At 40.9% G+C, this 23,986-nt stretch overlaps 1 protein-coding gene across 7 annotated transcripts in view; it reads right to left on the bottom strand.

Annotated features, from left to right (window-relative positions):
- Nucleotides 1–1,952: 1,952 nt before the first annotated feature.
- LRRC4C (leucine rich repeat containing 4C) overlaps nucleotides 1,953–23,986 on the bottom strand; it is a 616,943-nt gene continuing 594,909 nt past the window's right edge. For all 7 annotated transcript variants that reach the window (XM_083750681.1, XM_083750677.1, XM_083750679.1 and 4 more), the window contains one exon: nucleotides 1,953–4,619. In XM_083750681.1, coding sequence (XP_083606807.1) covers nucleotides 2,667–4,577 — 1,911 coding nt within the window. In that variant the 5' untranslated portion in view covers nucleotides 4,578–4,619 and the 3' untranslated portion in view covers nucleotides 1,953–2,666. The remainder of the gene's footprint in view (nucleotides 4,620–23,986) is intronic.

The following is a 23,986-nucleotide window of genomic DNA, read 5'->3' as shown; positions in this document are numbered from 1 at the left end:
CCACTCTCCACCAGCTTTCCATCCTCCCAAACATCTTCCAGTATACTCTCACTTCCCAAAATACCTCATTTCCCTTTCATTCAAAGACTTACATGGAATGTGGAAGAGATACATTCTTTCCATTCCTCACCACCCAAGGCATCCTGGAGTCTGAGCTCATAATGAACTGTGGATCAGCATATCATTGTGCCCTGTAACCCATGGGAGATGGAGTTCTCTCAAGAGCTACTGCTGCAATTGTAGTACATAGCATGCCTGGATGGTTGGGCTCTAGGACACTGGCTGTGATGAGTAGTTGGTGGGTGGGGAGATATGCAAAAAAACTCCTTACTTCTGCTCTTGGTACACTGAGTCATCTAAGCTGCTTCCCATTTCCCCATTTTTAATGCAAGAATATTATTTCACCAGAGGATGATTTCCACTAAGATCTGCTTCCCACATCACAAAAAATAGATTCACACATTTCCACCAACACGTTGATTGTATCACTGCTGTACAGCTGGGTGGGAAGACACGTCTTCCAAAAGGTTCCACAGGGACTCCACATCTGCCTTCTCATTTGGGAACTGTAGCACTTATGGCTTTTACTTTTTCCATTCGTCTGACTCTAACCAAAACAATTTGTTAAAACATCTTAATTTCTTTGTTAACCCCTTGATGTTGCAAGTTGCTTCCTGAAAGTTATTAGTACCTTGATTGCATTTTAGCTCATCATGCTCAGACATCTTTTGATTGTGCTGGATAGTTAAACAACATTCATATTTGCATCCGTGAGTGTTTTCATTCAACCAAAGTAATGACCTGAGTGGATGTTTAGTTCTATATCAGCGATAGTAAGTAAAACCATGGCCTAGGACCATTTTTAAAAAATATTATACAACCCGTCCTGTCAAATCTAACTCCTCCCACCCTCGCTGCTGCCACATGTCCTCTTCCCATTCTGGAAGATGTCCCAAAAGCCAGAAAGAATTTTAAATGTATTCTATGGTTAATTATCTTTATTTGTTGCAGATGGCATCAAGAAGTATGGATAAATCTTTGGGGGATGAAATTTACAAACTTTTGGTTGGGGGTTGGCTTGCATTTAAGTCAAGGTGGACTAGGGGTTTCCTCTTTTATTTGACATGGGGGAGGGGAATACCAATGGGAAGCCCCCAAGAATCCACTTGTGATTGATGCTACATTATGACATAATTTTGCTCTACCAGGACAACTCTGTTCCAAATTCCAAAGGGAAGACTTCCAGGCTGCTGAAGCCACCCAAGCTTCCAATGGAAATGGCGATAAAGCCTGTTTGTTTGTTTGTTTGTTTGTTTGTTTGTTTGTGAAGAAAACCCTCAGCCACCTCAACTTTAAGGTTAAGCCCAGCCACCACCCAAGCATTCTTCATTTTGTCTGTCACCCGAAAGCCACTGATACCCAGCCTTTTTTGTGGGGGATTAATGGTCCCATGAATATGGAGCATGGAGATCTCTGGCTCAGCTTGAGTTAAGACCCCTTTCCATGATAGGCTGGTGTTATGGCAGTTGTTGGATGGCTTCTTCCTGAACTGTTTAAGTAACATAAAAAAAACCCATATGTGGGGAGAAGCCCATTCTGCAAGCCTTTCCCCTTGACAGTGTAGGTGTATGAAGGGACCACAGCACGGGCTCCTTCCATGTGGTCCAGGACTCTTCACATTATCTGAGCAGGGTGAGATGGAATTATGCTGCAGCAGGTCGCAAACCACCAATACAATATGAACCGGGTTGATTTTGGCCACTATTCTTCACACATGGTATGCTAATGTTTACATAGGCTAAAAGTAAATATATTACTAATGATGAGTTAAAATCCAAACTGTTGTAAGTTATAAAGTTTTCTTTTTTTAGGAAAATGCAAGAGAGGGGAATGTAGAATTTTTAACCACCTTTTGACATCAGAAGCCACACTAAAAATGATTTCTGTCCAAATACAGAAAAAACCAACAATATTTTATTTATAATCTTATTTTAGTGTTTGAACTACAAATCCTGGTTCTAGAATTGTTTAAAAGATCATGGGTTTTATAGATGCTCACATGAAAATTAATTTCTTGGATTGTTTTTGTTTTTGTTTTCTTCTTCCACAGAATGGTCCCTTCAGGAAATACAGAACAGGTCATTATGTGAAAAATAAAAATAAAAATAAAATATTTTGTTATTTTTGCTGTTGTTGTTCCTTGATTGTTCTTATGAATCTACCACTAACATCCATTTCCCTGTTGAACCATTTCAAAAAGGGCATGAGAAGAAAATGAAATGAAGAAAGACAAAATAGACCGAATCTCACCACTAGAATTCACCATAAAAATTCCCAAAGCGTTAACAGAATTCTTACAAAAATCCCTAGACCAGTTTTTTTAAATTTTTTTTTTAGAGAATCAAGTTGTTCTATGAAAAATATGGCAAATGGGCTTGGGAAGGGGGAAGAAGAAAGGGGAGGAAAGAAGTAGGGTAAATAAGTGCAGCAAAAAGAGGTTCTGAGGAATACACATAATTTTGTCTGCTTTCTCTCACAATAGAATTTTTAATAAATAAATTTCTTTTTTTTTTGTAAAGACACTTTTTTTGAAACAGTAGATTTAGCCCAGTCATTTGTGTCATTTTTTTTAATAAACTGTCTTGTGTTTTAAATCTGTAAATGTTTTAGATCTGAGTCTCTTGCACATTGTCTTTCGAGTTCATTCGGATCAATAATGGTTCATGCACTGAACTGTGTATTGAATTTATTGTGTTAACTGTTGTTGTGTGGTTGAAAGGAGACTTATAAGAGTTATAGTGATTTAGGTGCTCATGCTCTATTGCTGGCATGGGCAAATGACTTTCTATAGGCGTGTCACCTGTAAGCTCATCATCCACATTAATGATCTCTACAGTTCGTGTTGGAGCATGGTGGTTTTGCCGGTGATGTTGCTTTCTCATTTTGTAGAAAATCACCAACATCACCGCTGCCATAAGAGTGATTGCCACAAAACAACCAATTATGATTTTGGTAGTCTTCATAACCTCATCTATTCCTGGAATCCCATTGCTCAAATCTGTCACAGCGATGGTGAACGTTTTTTCCGTTGACCTTGTGCTCTGTGGTGTGAGAGAGGTTGTCACATTGGTGGTGTCCCATTCAATGACCGGTGTGGGCCAAACCTGCTCTGTTGTCCGCGCCTCATCCTGAGAAGGTTCCACAGTTTCTACTGTGATGGTTGAAAAATAAGTAATACACTCCTGTGCAGTTACATTGAGTGTTGCAGAAGCTGTGGTATTCCCAACAGAGTTACTCACCAAGCATGTATACAAGCCCGTGTCTTGCGCAGTCACCCTCGTAAAATTTAACGTGCCATCGCTGAGCACAGAAATCCGAACCCTATAAGCCCCATGTGTTATAACAGACCCATTTGGAGTAATCCAAGATATAGAGGTCAGGGACGTTGATGCTCGGCATTTCAGCTCTGCAGCCATGCCTTCAGTGACGTTGAGGTCTGTTGGTGGCTCCACAATCACAGGAGCGTAGCACGTGAAGTAATTCAGGTCCAGCTCACCAATGTACCTCCCTTTCAAGCTAGGAGGCGTGTTGCAACGGGCACAGCATGCAGTGTTCGAGGGCGCTTTGTCTTTAATCCACCAGCTGAGCCACAGGATGTCACAGTTGCAGTTCCAAGGGTTGTGATGTAGGTGGATCCTTTCTAGACGGAGAGGTGTAAAGAGGTCGTGAGGCAGTAGTGTTAGATTATTGTGGGCCAGGTTGATCTCCACTAGCGACTGAAGGTTATCAAAGGCATTCCTTTCAATCACTTGAATCTGGGATTGGATCAGCCACAATTTCTGAAGGTGCATTAATCCTTGAAAGGACCCAGGCTTGATAGCAGTTAAGTGATTCCCAGAAAGGTCTAGCTCATCCAGTTTTACAAGTGGCGTGAGGTTAGGGATCTCCCGAAGGTTGCACATAGCAAGGTTCAAATACCTCAAATTGGACAGACCTTCAAAGGCACCTTCTGAGATATATGAAAGCCTTTTCAATTCCCCCAAGTCCAACCTTCGCAGGGAAGGGATTCTATTAAAAGCATAAGAAGGAATACTCTCAATGGGGTTGTTTCGCAACCAAAGCTCCTTCAGTTTTGACAAGTACACAAAAGCCCCATTCGGGATGGTGCTAAGACGATTGTCAAAAAGTTCCAAAGTATTGAGATTAGCCAGACCATTGAAGGCCCCTATTTCAATTGTTCTAATGTGATTTCTGCTCAGCTGCAAGACTTCTAGATGTCTCAGGTGTTTGAAGCTATTCACCTTAATGATTTGGATCTGGTTCTCATGGAGATTCAATAACCGTGTGTTTGTGGAGATGGCGTCAGGGACCTCTCTCAGATTCTTCCTCACACAAATTACTTTGCTAAACTGATTGCTGCAGGAACAGACAGACGGGCAAGTCTGAGCTCTGACCAAACCAGCCACCACAAGAAGTTGAAGAGCCAGTAGCACCACAAGCAAGGGGTCAAATAGGGCCCTGTTAAACCTAGGACCTATCATTATCTGCTGTGGATGTAAGGTCATCTTGTTCAACATTCATAATTTATTTGGTGTTGGTCCTTCAGGAGTTCCAATAGTCTGAAAGAAACAAATAAAGAAGGATCATGTTAGCTCCAATTGTTAATTTGCACTACAATTTCCTCAACTTTATATATTTTTAAAATGGTAATTTTATGAAATACTTGATACACATAATTTCCCATTCACCTGCCTACAAATTTCTGGGGAATGCATCTTAATATACTAATGGAGGCTTAAAATTGCTACTTGAGCCTTTGAACTCTCTGTTGAACTATGCAGCCTAGTCACCAAAAGAAAATAACACATAAAATGGCATACAATTCTAACTGAAATATAAGATCGTTTCCAGTGGTGCCAATTCTTCCTCCCTTTTGCAGCGCCCTGCACCCCTTCCCACACTGTTCTGAAGGGCCATTCAATCTTCTGGAACAGATTTGCAGGGGCCACAAGGAGGGGAGAGGGAGAATCGGCAAGATTCTGCTGATGGAAGCCTCTGCTGTTTCTGGCAGCAAAGGGACATGATTGAATACAATATTGGAAATCATGAAAAAATTCTGCAAATGAATAATAATAATAATAATAATAATAATAATAATAAAATAAAATAAAATAAAATAAAATGCAACACTATCGTTGTTGTGATATATGCTTGTCTTGTTTTTGTTTTTTTTTATCAAGAAGAACTTCCATGAAACCATGCATAGAATGGAACTGGAATGTCATAGCCCATGTTTGTTTTTCAGTTGATACAGAAATTCTAACAATTAAGATGGGGACCCAACATGTCAGGGAATAAGTTCAGAACAAGAACCAAGAATGGTACATTTTGAAACCTCATTGCTGCTTAAAAACATGGAAAGAAGTCAAGACAATTGTATGAATGTTAAACCAAAAATGTGGCCAATGTAGTTTGCCTCTAGTTTACCAAGAGCAGTGATTAAAAGGCAAGCATGCATGTATGGTCTATGCGACACAGTCAAATCTGCAGACTCCTATTGCCTTTACTTCTTGTGCTATTTCCCCTAAAGGACAGTCGCCATGGTGTACACAACATAGAAATGAGGAATGGTGCAAGTAAAGCTTTTACTATTTGAATAGAAATGCTCGCCAAATGCTTATTGTTTGCTTCTTTCAGGAAAGCAGATAAAAAGGAGTTTCTGTGAACTGCTGAGCTGAGCATCAGCTCTCTCCCACCATTAAGCAGACTCATCTGATTTCCTGATACACTCTCCACTATCCTTATATTTGGCCATAGCAGCAGAGAAAGTCTCATTAGTAAATGTGTGCTGAACACAGGAATAAAGAATGGCTATTTAAACGACAGAAAAAAATATATCTCCCATAGCTGCAGGGTTAGCAATTTCAGTGTTACCTCCAAAAATGTTTCTTTCAGATCTTAGTGTAAGTGAAAAAAGACCTTTCGACTCTGCAAATGATCATTACTATTCAAAGTCTCTCAGTGCTGATTCATTTGTGGTAGCTTCTAAAAAACCCAGCCCTGGCTTCATTTTCAATCTGCTACTCACTGCAAGGTCCCTGTGCTGTAGAGATTAATGAAATTTCCTATAAATCAGCCAAAAGTGAAGTCTTATAAATTACAGCAAGCGCCAAGCACATTTATAACCCAAAGCACACAGATGCATAATACATGCATTTAGTTGAACAAAAATACTATCAGCCAAAGGTTTTCCATTTTAAGCTTCAAATTGTTTCATTTTGTAGTAAGGAGGTGGAGGTGGAAATGGTATACTTTGAAAAACAGGGTGAAAATATATTATTATTCACATAGTAGTCTATTTAGTAAAAGGTGATTTTTATAATCAGATAATATATATTTATGAATTTACTTATGCATGTTTGACACTAGCTTCTTGCAGTAACAGAAAACTATTAAAGCTTTTGTGCAGCACTGTGAAGACTGTATTCCATACGTTTCCTCAGAGACGAGAGGTTAAAAGCACCGGGTTAGAATGAAAAAACGGAAAGCAGCACCAAAGAGCAAGAGAAAAGAGCAGAAAGAAGGAACCTCAGCAGGTGCTAGGACGCTGTTTATTGAAATGAATCTGGTGTGTTTTGCCATTTCGGACACTGCAGTCCTACACATGTTTACACATGTTTAAATGAGCTGGTTTGCAGAGCCAAACTATGGCTTTGTACAAATGCAGGAGTGTGCAGGCTCCCAGAGAGGAGAGAATGGCCACTTTTCTCCTCCTCTGCGTCTTCTGCTGCCAGTTAAGTCTTAATTTGGTTCAGTGTGTTGCCCAAACCCAGGCTTATGGTTTATATTGCTTCAGCAAACCAAGGTTTGCCCCTGGGTTTACCACTCATGGTTTGTTCTGAGCAAGACAAACCTTAATCCACAACAGTACAGCAGCAGCAGTTGCTATCTCCTCTACAGGAAACCTCAGGTTTGTGTGGTCACACCAAGCCATTGTTTGGCTTAGTGTCACATGGGAATCAGCTCTCAGTGTCCAATAGAGCTTACTCTCAGGCAGAGGTGGATTTAGGGGAGCACAACCGAACCAAATACAGAACCTCGGGGGTGACACAGGGCATTCAGGGGCGCCGACTTATAAAAAATATTGGGGGGAGCGGGGGCCCATACCGACTTATAAAAAATATTGGGGGGGCCCAACACCTCCAAACCGCTGCTGCTGGGGGAACGAAAGGGGCGAGCCCCAGGCTGCCCTGACCTTAAGTGAACCTGTGAGGGCCCGCCCTTTGCGGCAGCCGATTGGCTGCCGCTGTGGGCGGTGAATATTAATGAGCTAGGGGGAATCCCCGCTTCTCGCGGGGCTGACCCGCGAGATTGTTGATGGGTCGAGAGCCCGCAACCCCACCCCCTCTCTAGATCGGGAGTGGCTTTGTTTTAACTCATTACTGAATGTATTTTAAAAGGTAACTATCGTCAAACAAGGAAAATAAAAAATACCAATATAATGTTGTGATTTTACAAAGCATAATATAACTAATAATCTTCTTAAATTATTGGGGGGCAGAGCCCCCCAAACGAATTTTTGAGGGGGCTCGGGCCCCCTCAGGCCCCATGGAGTCGGCGCCTATGAGGGCATTCCACAACTATGAGGTAGAATGGAAGGCGAGAGGTAGGAGGGGAGGGTTAGCACTGCATAGGGGGCCACTGAAATTTGAGTCCCCCAGATTCGACACCATCCCAGGAGTATTGTAAATGTGTTCTGGTATGTGTGTTCAGGAACACTCTCTTAGTGCCTGCTGATGTACCCCTGTTTATTATTTTGTTTTAAAGCACAGGTTTAATCATCAATAAACTTAGTTCAATTTGTTTTCAACCAACTGTATTTTTATACGGGGGAACAGGGGGCGGGCAGGTGGGGGGACTACTCCCTGATCCTGAATGAGGCAACTGTGCCCCTGAAGTACCAGGTGCGTATCCTGGGAGTCATTTTGGACTGTCCATAGAGGTGCAGGTCAATTCTGTGTCCAGAGCAGCTATCTACCAGCTCCATCGGGAATGCAGGCTGAGTCCCTACTTGCCTGCAGACTGTCTCGCCAGAGTGGTGCATGCTTTAGTTCTCTCCCGCTTGGACTACAGCAACGTGCTCTACGTGGGGCTACCTTTGAAGGTGACCCGGAAACTACAACTAATCCAGAATGTGGCAGCTAGACTGGTGACTTGGAGCAGCCGCCAAGACCACATAACACTGGTTTTGAAAGACCTACATTGGCTCCTAGTACATTTCTGAGCACAATTCAAAGTGTTGGTGCTGACCCTTAAAGCTCACTGTGAGAAGCGAAGTTACAGGAAACCAGGCAAAGGGCCTTTTGGGTAGTGGCGCCCGCCCTGTGGAACATCCTCCCATCAGATGTCAAAGAAATAAGCAACTATATGACATTTAGAAGACATCCGAAGGCAGCCCTGTTTAGGGAAGTTTTTAATGACTGATGTTTTATTGCATTTTTAACGTTCTGTTGGAAGCTGCCCAGAGTGGCTGGGGAGGCTCAGCCAGATGGGCAGGGTAGAAATAAATAAATAAATAAATAAATAAATAAATAAATAAATAAATAAATATTTTAACAGGGTTATGTGAGAGCTGTTTCTGACCATGACACCAATCTAATGTCTGGCTCACCTGTATATTCATAACACTTGATAGGTCATCATTCAACAGTAAATCTCTCTATCATTTCTGCTAAATATTTGAACCGCTTCTGTTGAAAACTACTATTTGAAAAACGGTATTAGGAGATCTGGAAAATAATTTGTGGTTTTTGATCTGTTGCAAGCAAGCCACCAAATGATGAACATGCATATGCAAATTATTAATAAAGGTACCTGCTGTACCCACCCAGTCCATTTTCTGTTAACTTTTATACCATGCCTCAGGGAAGAGACTGCAGCACTTTGTATGAAAAAGTTCTCAGGTTCAAACACCAGTGTCTTCAGGCAGGGCTGAGAAAGGCTCTAATCTGCAAACTTATAAACCACTGCCCCTAGACAATACTGAGGAAGAGGAACCAGTGGTCTGACCCATAATACAGCAACTTCCTCATATAAAAAAGGAACATCCTTACCAGGGTCCAAACCCATCCTAGGGTCAACCACTAATAATTAAAAATGAATATTTCATATGATCTTTCTAAAACCCAAGCAGCTCATTCCAATATCTCAGCTGCAGTCATGTCTACAGAGGAAGGATGGTGAAACTGTTCATTTTGGTTCTCTTAGTATCCCACATTTTCAGTCTTAAGTTCCTCAGACATCATCAAAATTCTTTTTGTGTCTGTGTGCAAATTTCTCCATTTTAATACATTTTCCCCAATATACAGATTCATAGTATTAATGCATTTCCACCAATATATGATTTTGTATTCAATATCCTCATAATATTTCAGAAAGTGCAAATTAGGTAGATTGGCCTTTAAATGTGTTTTGAATTAAACTTTCCTTCCATCCCTACCACAAAGTAGTGGCCAATCTCCAAATCAGAGTGCCTCTCTGAGCAAAATTGAGATAAGTGAACTATTTCTTAATTTGCAGCACTTGAAGTGAGATAAAGGTTGTGCTTGCTAAACCCCAGAAACTGTCTGGATGGCCATACTTATCTAGTCCAACCCCCTGTAATGCAGAAATCCCAGCTAAAGCATCCACGACAAATGACCATCTGCTTAAAACCCTCCAATAAAGGAGAGTCCAGAACCTCCTGAGGTAGACCGGAACACTGAAAATTATCAAGCGTCTCATAGAATCATAGCGTTGGAAGAGACCACAAGGGCCATCAAGTCCAACCCCCTGCCAAGCGGGATACACCATCAGAGCACTCCTGACATATGGTTGTCAAGCCTCTGTTTAAAGACCTCCAAAGAAGGAGACTCCACCACACTCCTTGGCAGCAAATTCCACTGTCGAACAGCTCTTACTGTCAGGGAGTTCTTCTCTGTGCAAAATGTTTTTGTTTGATGTGTTCTTTGCTTTGACATCACTATTAACATGCACATACTCAACACCATGGCTGCAGTAGCATCCCTTGCAAGGTTGCTGAAATAATAATTGTAGTTAATAGATAATTATAGATAATTGTTCTGGGCCGATAGTCATGGTTGCTGGGGCACACATACATGGTGTGTTGTTGTGTCTCTGGGAAAAGAAGGGAGTCTTGTTGTTGTTTTTGGCGTGGAGGTAGAGATTTAACACTTCCCTCCTCTTTCATGATCTTGATGGAAATCCCCCCCCCCCCCGGTGCTGCAGTTAGGTTTAAGGGGGAAATTTCCCATTATTGTCAACCAGAGTTTTCCGAGTTTTCTGTGTCTGCATATAAATTGCAAGAGGGGAAATAAAGGTCCAGCCTCCCCTGCAATTTAATAAAAGTTGAGCTCCATGCCTGAAATTAACTACAGAAAAACTAATAATGTGATTGCAAGTGACACAATTAGCATCATGTCTAGTTAGGTGCTGGGAAGAGTAGGAGATCTATGGTTGTATAAAGTGCAATCCTTGAGTGGATTTTGGCACAGGATGACACATTAAGGCTACATTTGTAAACACCCCACTTTTAACAGAATGGACCTATTTCCAAGTAAACACACACACACACACACACACACACACACACACACTTGTGCTGCACAACTTTTATGTTGAAAGACTAGCAGAGAAGCAACTAAAAAGAATGTTGCTCATTTGTCTTTTTGTTTTGTCTTGCCTACTCTTTTTCCCTAAAGGACTATGCTTGAATAATGAATCACATTAGCTAGTGATAAAACAGATAAAGGAAACATGGGACCAAAGTCCTCTCTCAATTATTCTATATTGTTTCCATAAAAACAATAATGTGACCAAACCCAGCTTGCTACAGTTCATATCAGAGCTGGGAACTAGCAATCTTGATATGATACATCTTATCATTTGGACGGGGCTGTTATTCAGTAATGTACTTTACATGTAAAAGGTCTCAGGTTCAACTTTTGACATGTAAAGTACATTACTGTACTGAACAACAGCCCCGTCCAAATGACAAGATGCATCATATCAAGACTGGATAGAAGATTGTGGGAGGAATTATGGAAGATGCAGAGGATACTTGTTTTCCTAGTGAATTGGGGGTCTTTAAATGAATAGGTTCCGCAATATGAGTAGTGCTTGGCTGCAAGGCAATGATGGAATTCAACATAGCAGTAAGGAGATTGTTATGCTTCCACTGACCTATATCAGTGCCTGATGCAGTAACCTCCCTTCCTCTCTTCCTACACAGAGTGGATTTCCCAGAGTGGATTTGTGGGAGTCAAGGGGGAAGAAGAGGAGAGGTAATCCCCATCACACTTGCAGAAGTCATTATGAGGGCTTCTGCTTGTGGAATGGGTTAGTTGCATCTGGCCCCAGGAGTTTCAAGTAGTTAGCACCTGGCAAACTAAATTCTGGTGTGACATTCACTTTTGTAACTACCAAAGATACTTATTTATCTAAAACTATAGTAAGCGAGGAATGCAGAATGCTGAGGACCTTCACTGAAGAAGCCATAGCACTGTTTATTCCAGTTATAAGAATATCTATAACAAAAGATATAACAACACTTTCAAGATGGTGAACATAAAATGGGGAAATGTATATATATTTAGGTTGTGCTAAGACAGGGGTGAGCAAACTTTTTCAGCAGGGGGCTGGTCCACTGTCCCTCAGACCTTGTTGGGGGCTGGACTATATTTTTTTGGGGGGATGAACAAATTACTATGCCCCACAAATAACCCAGAGATGTGTTTTAAATAAAAGCACACATTCTACTCATGTAAAAACATGCTGTTTCCCAGATCATCCGAGGGCCAGATTTAGAAGGTGATTGCACCAGATCCATCCCCCGGGCCTTAGTTTGCCCGCCCATGTGCTAAGGTCTACTAACTTATACACTTCCCTAAAGGAAAATGAGAATGCAAGTATAATCACCAGGCAGAGTTGTGCCATAGGAATTTAGGTTTTAACACTGTTTTATGATCTGCATTTTATTCTATTTCTGTACACCACTTGTGTATTCTCTGAATGTAGAGTTGTTTATAAATTCTAAACTAAACTAAACCAAACTAAAATCAATATTCTCCCCTCCCAGCATTTTGGAGTTTGAGTGTACACAGAACACCTTTAATAGAACATGTTCAATGGAAAAGTTATTTGCTAATTGAATACTATTTAGGGATTATCCACACTTCTTGTCTTGCTGCTTCCCTCGGAGGAAATCTGCCAGAGTAGATGGCAATCAGGTTTTCCATGGACTGCCACTTGTTCTGATTTAAAGCTAAACAGTGGGTTTTCCCTGGAAAAGGAGCAAGGCAAGGGGAAAACAGCTGATACTCATAGCTGTCAACGTTTCCCTTTTTTAAAAAGGGAAATTCCCTTATTCTGAATAGGATTCCTCACAAGAAAAGGGAAAAGTTGACAGCTATGCTGATACCCATGTCTAGAAAGCATGGGTCAAGTGGAACAACGCTGCTTGGACTCATACTTTCTAGGCATGGGACAAGTCCTTAGAGTTTGACCTCTGATAAATTATCTATCATTCCAACTCATAACAATCTAGCCAAGTTACTTTAAATCAAGAGTTTCTAACTTGAAATTTCTACTGACCACTTTAAGATACAAATCAGTGGTTTAATGACACAAGATTTTCTAATGGATTATTAATCCTTGAGCTATCTAAGGCTCACTTCAGTAACTCCTGAAGGGAAATTGATCTTCTGAAGGCTTTTTGCTGTTTTTGAGTTTCCTTATTCTCAAGGACTACATCATAAGGAACAAACAAGAGGGAAATAAAGGAAGACCAGACAGCTAATCAAAGAAAAATCCAAAGTAACTCAGGAAATAGAAACCTCGTAAATATTCAGACCACCGAGTTTATAAACCACGTGTGCTCACTGAAGAGAATATATCAAAATCGCATCAGTGTATTCTGAATGCAGTGGTTTCATGCCAAGGAATATTTCACCTGGTAATGATTAAATAGCAACACCTCTGTAATTAAAGGGAGCTTCAGATACAGATTTGCTTTGTAAACAATTATCAACATATTACTAACATACCTGCAGGTTCGTTTCAATCTGAGAAAAATAAAAATAGCCTAAAAAATAGCATAAGCAAATAGGTATGCTATCTCATCTACCTCTCTATCCAATGAGTGTATTCTGAAAACGTAAATGACAGTGTATGTATCCATCTATCTATTATCTACCATATCTCACTGAATCAGCCCTCAAAAGTACTATCAAGGTACCTCACACGAGCATTAAATTAAGTACATATCAAGAAGAAGCAATGTCTAATTCTGAATTATTTTATTTTTGTTTTACTCATTAAACCAATATTCAGTTTTGAACACATATGCATGAGGTAGCACATAAACACAGCCATCCCACTCCACAAATAGTGTTGCTGGAGAGCACTATTCTGTCTCCATTTGTGAGTCCCATCATGAACACCTTGGCTGAAGATGTTGTTTTTTTCTGAAAGGTTGGTTGGCAAGGATCTAGCAAACCAGGACAATGTGAACTGGAAAGTTTCCTGCCAAAGCCTCTATTAAAATGGACAGTAGCGTGGAACTTCCTAAAATTGTTTGTGCTCAATCTTACTCCAGTTCCTAATTTAATCAAAGCCTTTTGACTGGCAATGGAGAATGCTGCTATTTTGGATGCCCTTTACAAGAAGTTCTTTAAAGTCCATCTAAAGCATAGAACCAGTCTTCTCTTAAGCAAGAACAGAAGACTTTAGTCATCCAGGGCTATAACTAGTTTTTGATCTATGAACTCAACTAGTTTCTCAGTGTAATCTCTCTGGTAAAGCCCTGGCATGGTTGAGGAAATCACCAATGGAATTGGATTTACCAAAATACACACAGCACTAAGGATCTTGATGTCCTCACCCATGTTCTGACAAAGCATAAGGAAATAAAGTTAAAGCTCTCCAGCATTTCAATTCACACTGCAGCACCCCTCCCTTCCCTTTCTCAGCATCCAAGGAATCACCATGTAGCATCTGTGAGTGGCAACCCTGAAACACCTCCCACTTCTGCCTTCAAAGTCAATTAGTAAATGGCCATTTTGTTTCCTTTCACAGTAGAACTTAATTTCTGTAATAGCTGTAATTTTTGTCACTGCCGCTTCCCTTAGTACCTTATGAGGGCACTCTGTTATTTTGATTAAATGGTCCAAAGTAATTCACATAGTGTTCCTTTGTACTTGGAAAGAGTGCTCCTTTGAGGGCCAGCAATTCTAGACTGACAACAGCCTATCTTCTGGAAGAACAGACCTAGGGTCGCAGTGGGAAACAGTTTTAGCACATTTGAACCAAATCTATCCAAGTTATTAATGTTCCAGGAGTTAGTCCCTTCCTTTTGTACTTTTGCTTCTAGGCTGGTAAGAAAGCATCCTGCAGGGGACTGATTTGGCCTAGGTTCTCAGATAGCAAAGGTTTTCAGAAATGACTGGGTATTTTTGTTCACTTATGCCTTTCCTTTCCTACAAGCAGCTCAAAACAGCCGCATATATGGTTCCCCCTTTTTATTTTCACAAATTCTTATGAGGCAGGATAGTCAGATATAGTGACTAGCTCAGTGGGCTTCATTGCTGAATGGATGCTTGAGCTTTGGACTCTCCAGCCCTAATATGACATTCTACTCAACACAATACACTGAGTCTATGTTACTTGACAAATAGCTTCTTCATCCAGGAGTGCAGTTTAAAATGACCCCTTTGTGTTGGCTCTTCATGTGCAGCCAGTCTTGAATATTTAAGGAGTTGTGAAAGTTATCTGAATTTGATTTCAAACTAAGATACTTAAGTAACAGAGGTGGGTCATAAGAGTATGCTGTTGAGAAATCAATGCCGAGCAAAAAATATATGTACAACATAACTTCAGTGAAGCCTCCAAAGCTTTGAACTCAGGAGTCTAAAGTTCATTTTCTGCACTCAGATGATGAGAAACCTTCATAGCAGGAGAGGGAAACATTTCAGGCAGAGGGCAACAATACCCCTCTGGCAAGTCATCTGGGGCCACATCCCAAAACTGGACAGGGCTACACGCGCACGCACACACACACACACATACACTACATCCCACAGAGAAATTGTCCATGGACATGTAAAAAGTCCTATCACTGCCAAGTAAGTCCATCAGTGTCCATGCATTTGCACTATTTATTTTTATCATCATCTTCATTTTCATATCTGACATTCATTGCGAGGTTACAAGGCTGCTTACAGTGCTATAAAATACAATATTAAAGCCAGCTAAAACAATTTACAGAAGAATAGGGTTGGTCCTAAATATATATCTGATGTCAAAGGTCAGAACAAATAGGTGCTTAGTCAGCATTTTCTGAACAAACGGATCATCCACACATTCTACATTTACTCAAAAATCAAAAGCAAGTCTCAATGTGCTCAATGGTTAGCTTGTAATAAGTTATCAGTCTGAAAATGCACACAGTTAGCTCCACACTAGCCCTAACTATTTCATTGAATTAAACCTACTCCCAGGGAAGCATATGCAAGTGGACTGGAGTCTGTCATGTGTGCCCAGTTGCGTGTGGAGTCTTGCAGAACATACACGAGGCCAGTTCTCAACTCACAGGAGGAGACTCTCTCCAGGTTGCAGGTTAAAGCTGTCAAAGGCTACTAGCCACAGTGGCTGTACTCTTCATTGATGACCAGAGGCTTCTGAATACCAGTGGCTGGAAACCACAATAAGGGAGAGCACTGTTGCACTCCAGTCCAGCTTACAGGCATATGGTTGGCCATTGTGAGCACAGGATGTTGGACTGGATGGGTCACTGAGCTGATCCAGCAGGGCTGTTGTTGTGTTCTTATGCACCAGAAACTGGGCTAATGCTGCTGCAACTGGGATGAGGCTGAGCAAGTGAGCAAAGCCAGAAAGTACAAGAAATGTGTGGGTAGCAGGAAAGAAGGGGGCCACCTGTGCGTTCTCCCAATAAATCAGATTCTGTCTTTGCTGGGGAGCTCATTTCTCCTGCTGCTGCTTGAACATCCATCCAGGCAGTCTCCAACTGCATACTCCTATGGGGGAAAATCTGTATATCCCCATTCTTTTGAGCCATTATTTCTCCTGCATTCTCACTTGACATTTGAATACTACTCTTACTACCAATTTAGCAACTCTAGAACCAGCCCCTGTATACGGGGTATGCCTCTATACAGATATACCTTCTCTTTGCTCACTTCTTCAAGTCTCTTTCACACAGTGTGAGCCACCTTTCCCACGGTAGCCCCAGGTATTTCTCCCCAATCACTGATTATGCTGACTTCATAGCAGAGCAGAGTTTCCCCCACAGTTTGAGCAACAATAGTCTCATAAGAAGGGGGAACGTGAGTGGAGCACAGGAATATTTCCAAAAGTATATGTTCTTGTTGTTGTAAATTATTACCTGCCCTTCGCTCTAAGGTCCCAGGGTTTGTTTAAAAATGAACAATTAAGAATCGTATCTGAAAAAAATCACAAAAACTAGGGTGAATGCTAGGTCAGGGTAGAGAGGTGTCTCTTCAGCATGTGCTAAAAATTGTATAATGAAGATGCCAGACACACGTCCGTAGGGAGGGAGTTCCACAACTTAGGGGCTACCACAAAGAATACCCTCTCCCAGGTCACCTGTCTCCTCCTGAGCCTCTGAGGGAGTGGAACTACCATAAGGGCCCTCTTTGCCCATCTTAGCACCTGTGAGAGGATCTGTGGTAAAGGAGGCCATTTTTCAGATACTTGGTGTGTGAGTTATTTGGGGTTTAAAGCTTTAATGTGAGCGCCATGAACTGGACCTGGAAACATACCGGCAACAAAGTAGAGAAGAATACCTGACTGGGGCCTTACTGTGTCAGAGCACTTCTGAACCCTGAAGTGCTTCCTAGAGAGGATGGTAGCACACAGTGGGCAGACCAGAGCATGGATGGGAGCAACAACATACCCTCCACCATTTCTCTGATGAAAATAGTAAAGGTAAAGGTACCCCTGCCCGTACAGGCCAGTCGTGTCCGACTCTAGGGTTGTGCACCCATCTCACTTAAGAGGCCGGGGGCCAGCGCTGTCTGCAGACACTTCTGGGTCACGTGGCCAGCATGACGAAGCTGCTCTGGCGAGCCAGCACCAGCGCAGCACACGGAAACACCGTTTACCTTCCCGCTATAAAGCGGTACCTATTTATCTACTTGCACTTAGGGGTGCTTTCGAACTGCTAGGTGGGCAGGAACTGGGACCGAAAGATGGGAGCTCACCCTGCCGCGGGGATTCGAACCGCCGACCATATGATCGGCAAGTCCTAGGCACTGAGGTTTTACCCACAGCGCCACCCGCGTCCCTCTGATGAAAATAGTGATGTCCAATTCCATTCTATTTATACCCCACACATCTTATTGGCCCAGCAATCAGGGCAGCTTCCAACATATATTTAAAAAAATAATAAAACATTAAACATTAAAAAAAAAACCTTCCCTATACAGGATTGCCTTTAGACGGCTCGGGGGTTGGATAACTCCATTTCTCCAATGAAAACGAGATATTCCAGGATCAAATCAGAAACCCAGAGGATGGCTTCTCTAAATCAGAAATGTCCCTGGAAAATAGGGACACTTGGAGAGTCTGCAACAGTAAAACTGAGTAACAAACAATTCTTTAGTAAACAGCAACCCATTCCTTTATCAGTAAACAAAAAGTTGGGAGCAACATTAAGCAGGAGGACAAAAGTTTAGCATGTTTAACTGAGAGGCACGGCTGAATGGAAGCAAACTCTCATGCCACTGCTTCCCTGCTTTACAGTCTTGGGAGGCTGGTAGGGCTGCATGTTAAGCTGTGTGTGGCAATAATGTCATGAAAAGAATAAAGGGGGATAATATTTTTAGGGTTCAATCTTATAAACCAGGATGGCTAACCTGTGGCCCTCCCTGCCTACTGGCTTTGCTAGTTACGGCCAAAATGGGAGTTGATATCCCAACCACATTTGGAGAGCACCTGCTATACACACATATTTGGGGAAATGAATGGAATTTGCTTCCAAGTATGCATGAATAGGTTTACTCTGTGAGAGAACTGTACTTGCTAAGTGCATTTTGGAATTTACACGAGGATCACCCAGCAAAGAATGATGGGGTGGATAAAGTTAAGTCACCCAGGTTATGAAATTCTGGTACATACTAGAGTGAACTAACATAGCAAAATACTTCAGATCTGAAACAGTCACCATTCCATTCTATTACATAATGTCACATTATCAAAGCACCCAGCCTGGAAACTCATTGTAGGTTACATATACTTGGGGGTGACGACCCTATATTGCATGAAAGGCCATGGATGCGAATGCTTAAAAACCTGCTGTCCAGCAAACAGTGACTATACCTCTTGTCCTTGGTAACTATGGAAACGTTCTGAATGTAAGATTGGAACATAGACATTTTGTGGTCTACAGTTTACAAGCTGTTTATGTAATTATGAATGAGCATTCGACTGTTAGGAGGGATAAAATTATTATACCGCTATGGCATTTTGGAGACAAAAAATAGGTGTGGAGAAGCAAGAAGTTAATTTTTTGGAAAATTACTTGTTTTATTGACGTTTTATGTAACAGCGACACATTGTTGTTGGTTTTTATATTGGGATTTGGGGATTTTCTTTCTGTAGGAGGGACTTGTAAATCCAAAATTAGCAATATGACATTTTGAAATAATGTCTCTCAGCAGCTTCACGGCAATTATGTCCTTTCTATGCCCAGTGAACAAAACCAAGGTCAGAGTGTATTTTCAATTAAACTCCGGGTGTTACGAAGTACAGCACAGCCAGAATTTCAAGCACATTATTACCAGATCTATCACTGCTGAGCAATGAATAGGTCACAGGCACTCCTGCGTACAATATTTGTATCTGTTTCAATATTGCAACAGGGAAAACAGCTCAAGTTGATTTTAAAGGTGGCAAATGACATAAAATTAAGAAAGCTGTGTGATGACTCAGAAGGGAAACTAGCAGCACTCAACATGGATTTTGTGAGTTAAAAGTTGAAGAGCCATGGATACGTCTTAAGGAGTTGCACAAGAGACAGTATTAGCCACTGAAGCCAGTAAGAAGCTTGGCTGTACAAAGGTTGAATGAAAAAACCAGAGCTCAGATATTGTTTGCCATTTCTCAAGTGAAGTGGATAAGTTACAGCAACATGGAAGCTAAATTCAGTCCTGAGGACCTAACCAAAGGCTATATGAATGGCATGGTTATCAATTACTTTGTGGCTTTTAAGTTAAATACCAGGCTTGGGGAAGGGGGAAATGACCCATGAGGGATTTGCTAAGGCTTCCCTCCCTAGCCACAATATTGACGAAAATCTGTCCCCTGTGGCAATTTACATTAGGAAAAAAGTTTCCATTAGTACCAATGGGAATTTTTTTCCTAATGCAAATTGCTTTGGGGGAATTTTCACTGAGAATGTGACTGGGAAGGGAAAATGTAAAACTCTCCTAGCCTGAGGACAATTGTACTCCTGAGGACAATCCTGGCCCTGTGTCTGGTATTTGATGTTTTAAGCAACACAACATGATTGCTAATCACATCATTCACATCAAGTGCAGTTACTAGGCCTTGACTCTCAGGACAGAGACAATAAGAAAATTTTCACTGGAGCCAACTGTTTGCTGGAGCAGCAAATTCTGATATGACAAAAATGAGCAGAAGCTTTAAATCATTAAAAAGCAGATGAGCATGTTACTAGATTGATTCAACTGCAGAGCTAAATAGGAATGCAAGGCTAAAGGATGAGAGGAAGCGACTAAGATTGTGGAGAGTAGGGACCTGGGCAGGTAGTAGCAAGAGAAGAACCAAGGAAAAAACAAGGGCATTTGAGCAATCTCAAATTACCCCATTATGCTCCCCACTTACAAGAAAGGAGAAAACAAAGGGTTGCATCAAACAAAGCCTATTTGCACAATGACTTCCAGTTGAGAAATGAAACTCCTGCTGTCTTCTCTCTGTGGTCTCTAAGCATCCACCCCATCTGTTCTGGTGGGTTGAGGAAAAGCCCAGAACAGATTTGGAAGGTCCATAGATGGAGAGTGTGGTGTTTACACACCTTCCCATTAATTACGTCTTAACTTCATATTTTCCTAACCACAAAAAGTCTGATTTATTTATTTTTATTTTTGTTTAAAAAAGTTATTTAACGGTCTGAACCTAATTTTCTAGTGTTTATTTATTTAATAAAATGTATACATCGCTTGAATGTAAAAAGTCACACACATATATATATATATATATATATATATATATATATATATATATATGCAGGTTTTGGTGTCCTCGGGTGTCTTCCCGTGTAAAAGTTGGGGTGTCTAGGCGACGTTTCGACGAGGTCTCACTCGTCATCTTCAGGCTGGTGCTTTCGGCTTCTTGTTACTGGAACAGAGCCTGGAGCTTCTTGTTACTGGAACTGGCTCTGTTCCAGTAACAAGAAGCCGAAAGCACCAGCCTGAAGATGACGAGTGAGACCTCGTCGAAACGTCGCCTAGACACCCCAACTTTTACACGGGAAGACACCCGAGGACACCAAAACCTGCATTCCTGTACCCGTGAAAATCTACGAAAGCATATATATATATATATATATATATATATATATATATATATATATATATATATATATAAAATTAAGAAAGATTCACAATCCCACTTTAAACCATACAAAAGTTAAAATACTAAAACAACTTTCTAAGCATCTGGGTAGGCTTGCCTAAACAAGAATGGTTTCAGCAGGCACCAAAAAGAGTATACAGGGAAAGCACCTGTTTGATCTCAATAGGCAGGGAGTTCCAATGTGTAGGTGTTGCCATACTAAACAACCAAGTTCTTACAAATGCAGAACAGGTATCATGTGGCACCTGTAGTAAGCCAGTTCCACTGACAGCAGAAATTGAGTGGGGATATGTAAGGTAAGCAGATCTTATGGGTAAACTGGTCTCAAGTTGCTAAAGGTTTTATATACTAAAAGTAACATCTTGAACTTGGCCCAGTAACAAATTGGCAACCAGTGCACATCTCTGAGCACATGAACTACTGGGGCAAGGCCTCTTGGGTCCAGGAATTGCGATAGCTGTGGAATCAGATGCAACTGGTAAAAGGCACTTCCAGCACCTCTAACCTGAGCTTCCAGTGACACAGCCAGATCCAGAATCACCCCCCAACGTGAATCCCTTCTGCCAATTAATGACAGCCTGGAGATGACCATGGTTCTTTATCACGAAACAGTACTTGGGCCAGATTGTCCTTCAAGCCAAGGGCACCTTCAATTCTAAAGCACATAGCTTCTCCACATAATCCCAGGAACTGCAGTATACCCATCAGAGAGCTACATTTCCCAGCACTCCTAACAAACTGCAACTCCTGGCATTTTTTTAAAGTTACATGTTTACCGGTAAATATGTTTTAAATCAGGCTTCCTCAACCTTGGCCCTCCAGATGTTTTTGGCCCACAACTCCCATGATCCCTAGCTGGCAGCACCAGTGGTCAGGGATGCTGGGAATTGTAGTCTCAAAAACATCTGGAGGGCCAAGGTTGAGGAAGTCTACTTTAAATGAATGGTGTAAACACAGCCTAAGTAGGACACATGACCACCTTTCCTTGAATGATGTAAAAAAAGAAGAAAAACATAAAAAAGACAGAATTGTAGGTCTTAAGTATTCCTATCATGCATTTCCATTTTAAATTATTTTATCATTCATGTGACTAAAATCAACTTAAAAACTTAACATTCTTAATATATATTCTTCAGCATAGATTGTATGGCTGCAACATCAGTGAAGTCTATCATTTGGACTTCAATATGTGCTCATTTTTAGAGATATAATCAATCATATCTAAATATAAATCATTGGGGGGGGATTTTGAAGTGTCGTATTGTCTCTCAAATCCAGTGATTAGACAAATAAAGAAAAGATATTAAAGAATGGTCTCTGTTATAGTTAACAATTATGGAAAGAACTGGTGCTATAAAACTGTTAGCTTTGCCAAAATTAAAACCACTTCTTTCAAACATTCGCCATAACAATTGATTCAAAAGATTTGGCACGATGGCAGAAAAAAAGTCACAAAGTTCATTTATCAAGGGAAAAGACCAACACTTGCAAAGAACCTGAGGCAAAAGCAATTAGATCAATGGGGATGAGGAGAACTAAGTGTCCATAAATATTATGAAGCAAATAAATTAAAAATGATGGGGTCATAATTAAGAGGCAGCTTTAGAGAAGCTGTGTGTAGGCATGGAAGTAATGGGGACACATTTACAATTAACTGAAATGAATTCCAATAGGGACAAATAAGTTCTGGACTCATTCAGGAAGAACCAGATGCACAAACATAAGATGGGGAGACACCTGGCTAACTAGCAGTACATGTGAAAAGGATCTAGGGGTCTTGGTGGACCACAAGCTTAACATGAGTCAACAGTGTGATGCAGCAGCTAAAAAGAGACAGCAAATGGTGTTCTAGGCTGCATCAACAGAAGTATAGTATCAAGATCAAAGGAAGTAATAGTACTACTCTGTTCTGCCTTGGTCAGACCACACCTGAAATACTATGTTCAGTTCTGGGCACCACAATTTAAGAAGGATATTGACAAGCTGGAATGTGTGTAGAGAAGAGCAACCAAGATGATCAAGGGTCTGGAAACCAAGCCTTATGAGGAGCGCTTGAAGGAGCTGGGTATGTGATCAATTTATCATTGAAAATAGTTACTTCTATTACTAACTACTTGTTTTGTCAGCACCTGGAAAAGAGAAGACTAAGAGGAGATGTGATAGCCGTTTTCAAATATCTAAAGGGCTGTCACATGGAAGATGGAGCAAACTTGTTTTCTCCTGCTCTGGAGAGTAGGACTCGAACCAATGGCTTCAAGTTACAAGAAAGGAGATTCCAACTAAACATCAGGAAGAATTTTCTGGCAGTAAGAGCTGTTCGACAGTGGAACGGACTCCCTCGGGAGGTTGTGGACTCTCCTTCCTTGGAGGTTTTTAAGAATTTTGGAGTGGGAAAAAAAGTAGATTTCAAATGGGGAGCAAACCCTTTGGAATTTTGGAGTGCTAATCAAAGAATTAAATACAAAATATGGATGACTCAATGAAAGAAAACTATATCAACAAATCCTTAGGGAGAATTTAAAAGTATTACACCAATGGCATGTTATGCCAGTACATCTGGCAAGAATAACAAATACAAATAATACAGAATGTTGGTGAAATTGGTATCAATGAGGTCTATCTTTCTATCTAGAGAAAACATTTTGTGGTAATTTTGAGTAATCAATGGCAGGAAAAGAAATGCTTAAATAGTCTGCTAAATCCGACACTATCCACAGTGATAATAGAAACAGAAGTAAAGTACAACATGTCCCATGTAGTTTCTCCTTTGGAAGACATAATTAAAATATGGAATCCAAAATTTCATGGATCACTGTCAATAAAATTAAATGCTCATGTGCACAAAAATAGTCTTGTAACTACTGTAGTGTGTTAAACATGGGGTTATCTTTGTTGGCTGCTTATGAGCTTTACAGTTGCAAAATAGTGGCACCAGTGGCATATTTTACCAATCCTAAAACAGCTCCACTGGCTTTCTGTTTGTTTCCAAGCACAATTCATAATGCTGCTGTTAACCTTGAAGTTCTTATGTGGCTACAGTCCAGGGTATCTAGAAAAAGTACTGCCTTCTGAACCTGCACAAGAGTTGATATCATCATCAAAGTCCCCTGGCCAAGCTCCTCACCACACATCGGAGATGCCCAGTTGCTGTTAGTGTCCTATTTACAGAATACTCTGGCAGGGACCCTCAACTGCTGCCTTCACTCTCGAGTTTCAGCCTTCAGGTCAAAACCTTTTAACTGATTCAGATATTTTCAATGTGTGTTTTTGTTTTCTTCATACATTGAGTGATTTA

This window comes from Podarcis gaigeae (genome assembly GCF_964106915.1).
Source record: "Podarcis gaigeae genome assembly, chromosome: 1".
Taxonomy (NCBI): domain Eukaryota; kingdom Metazoa; phylum Chordata; class Lepidosauria; order Squamata; family Lacertidae; genus Podarcis; species Podarcis gaigeae.
The sequence above is the reverse complement of the archived record's forward strand: the minus strand, read 5'-3'. Positions and strand labels throughout refer to the sequence as shown.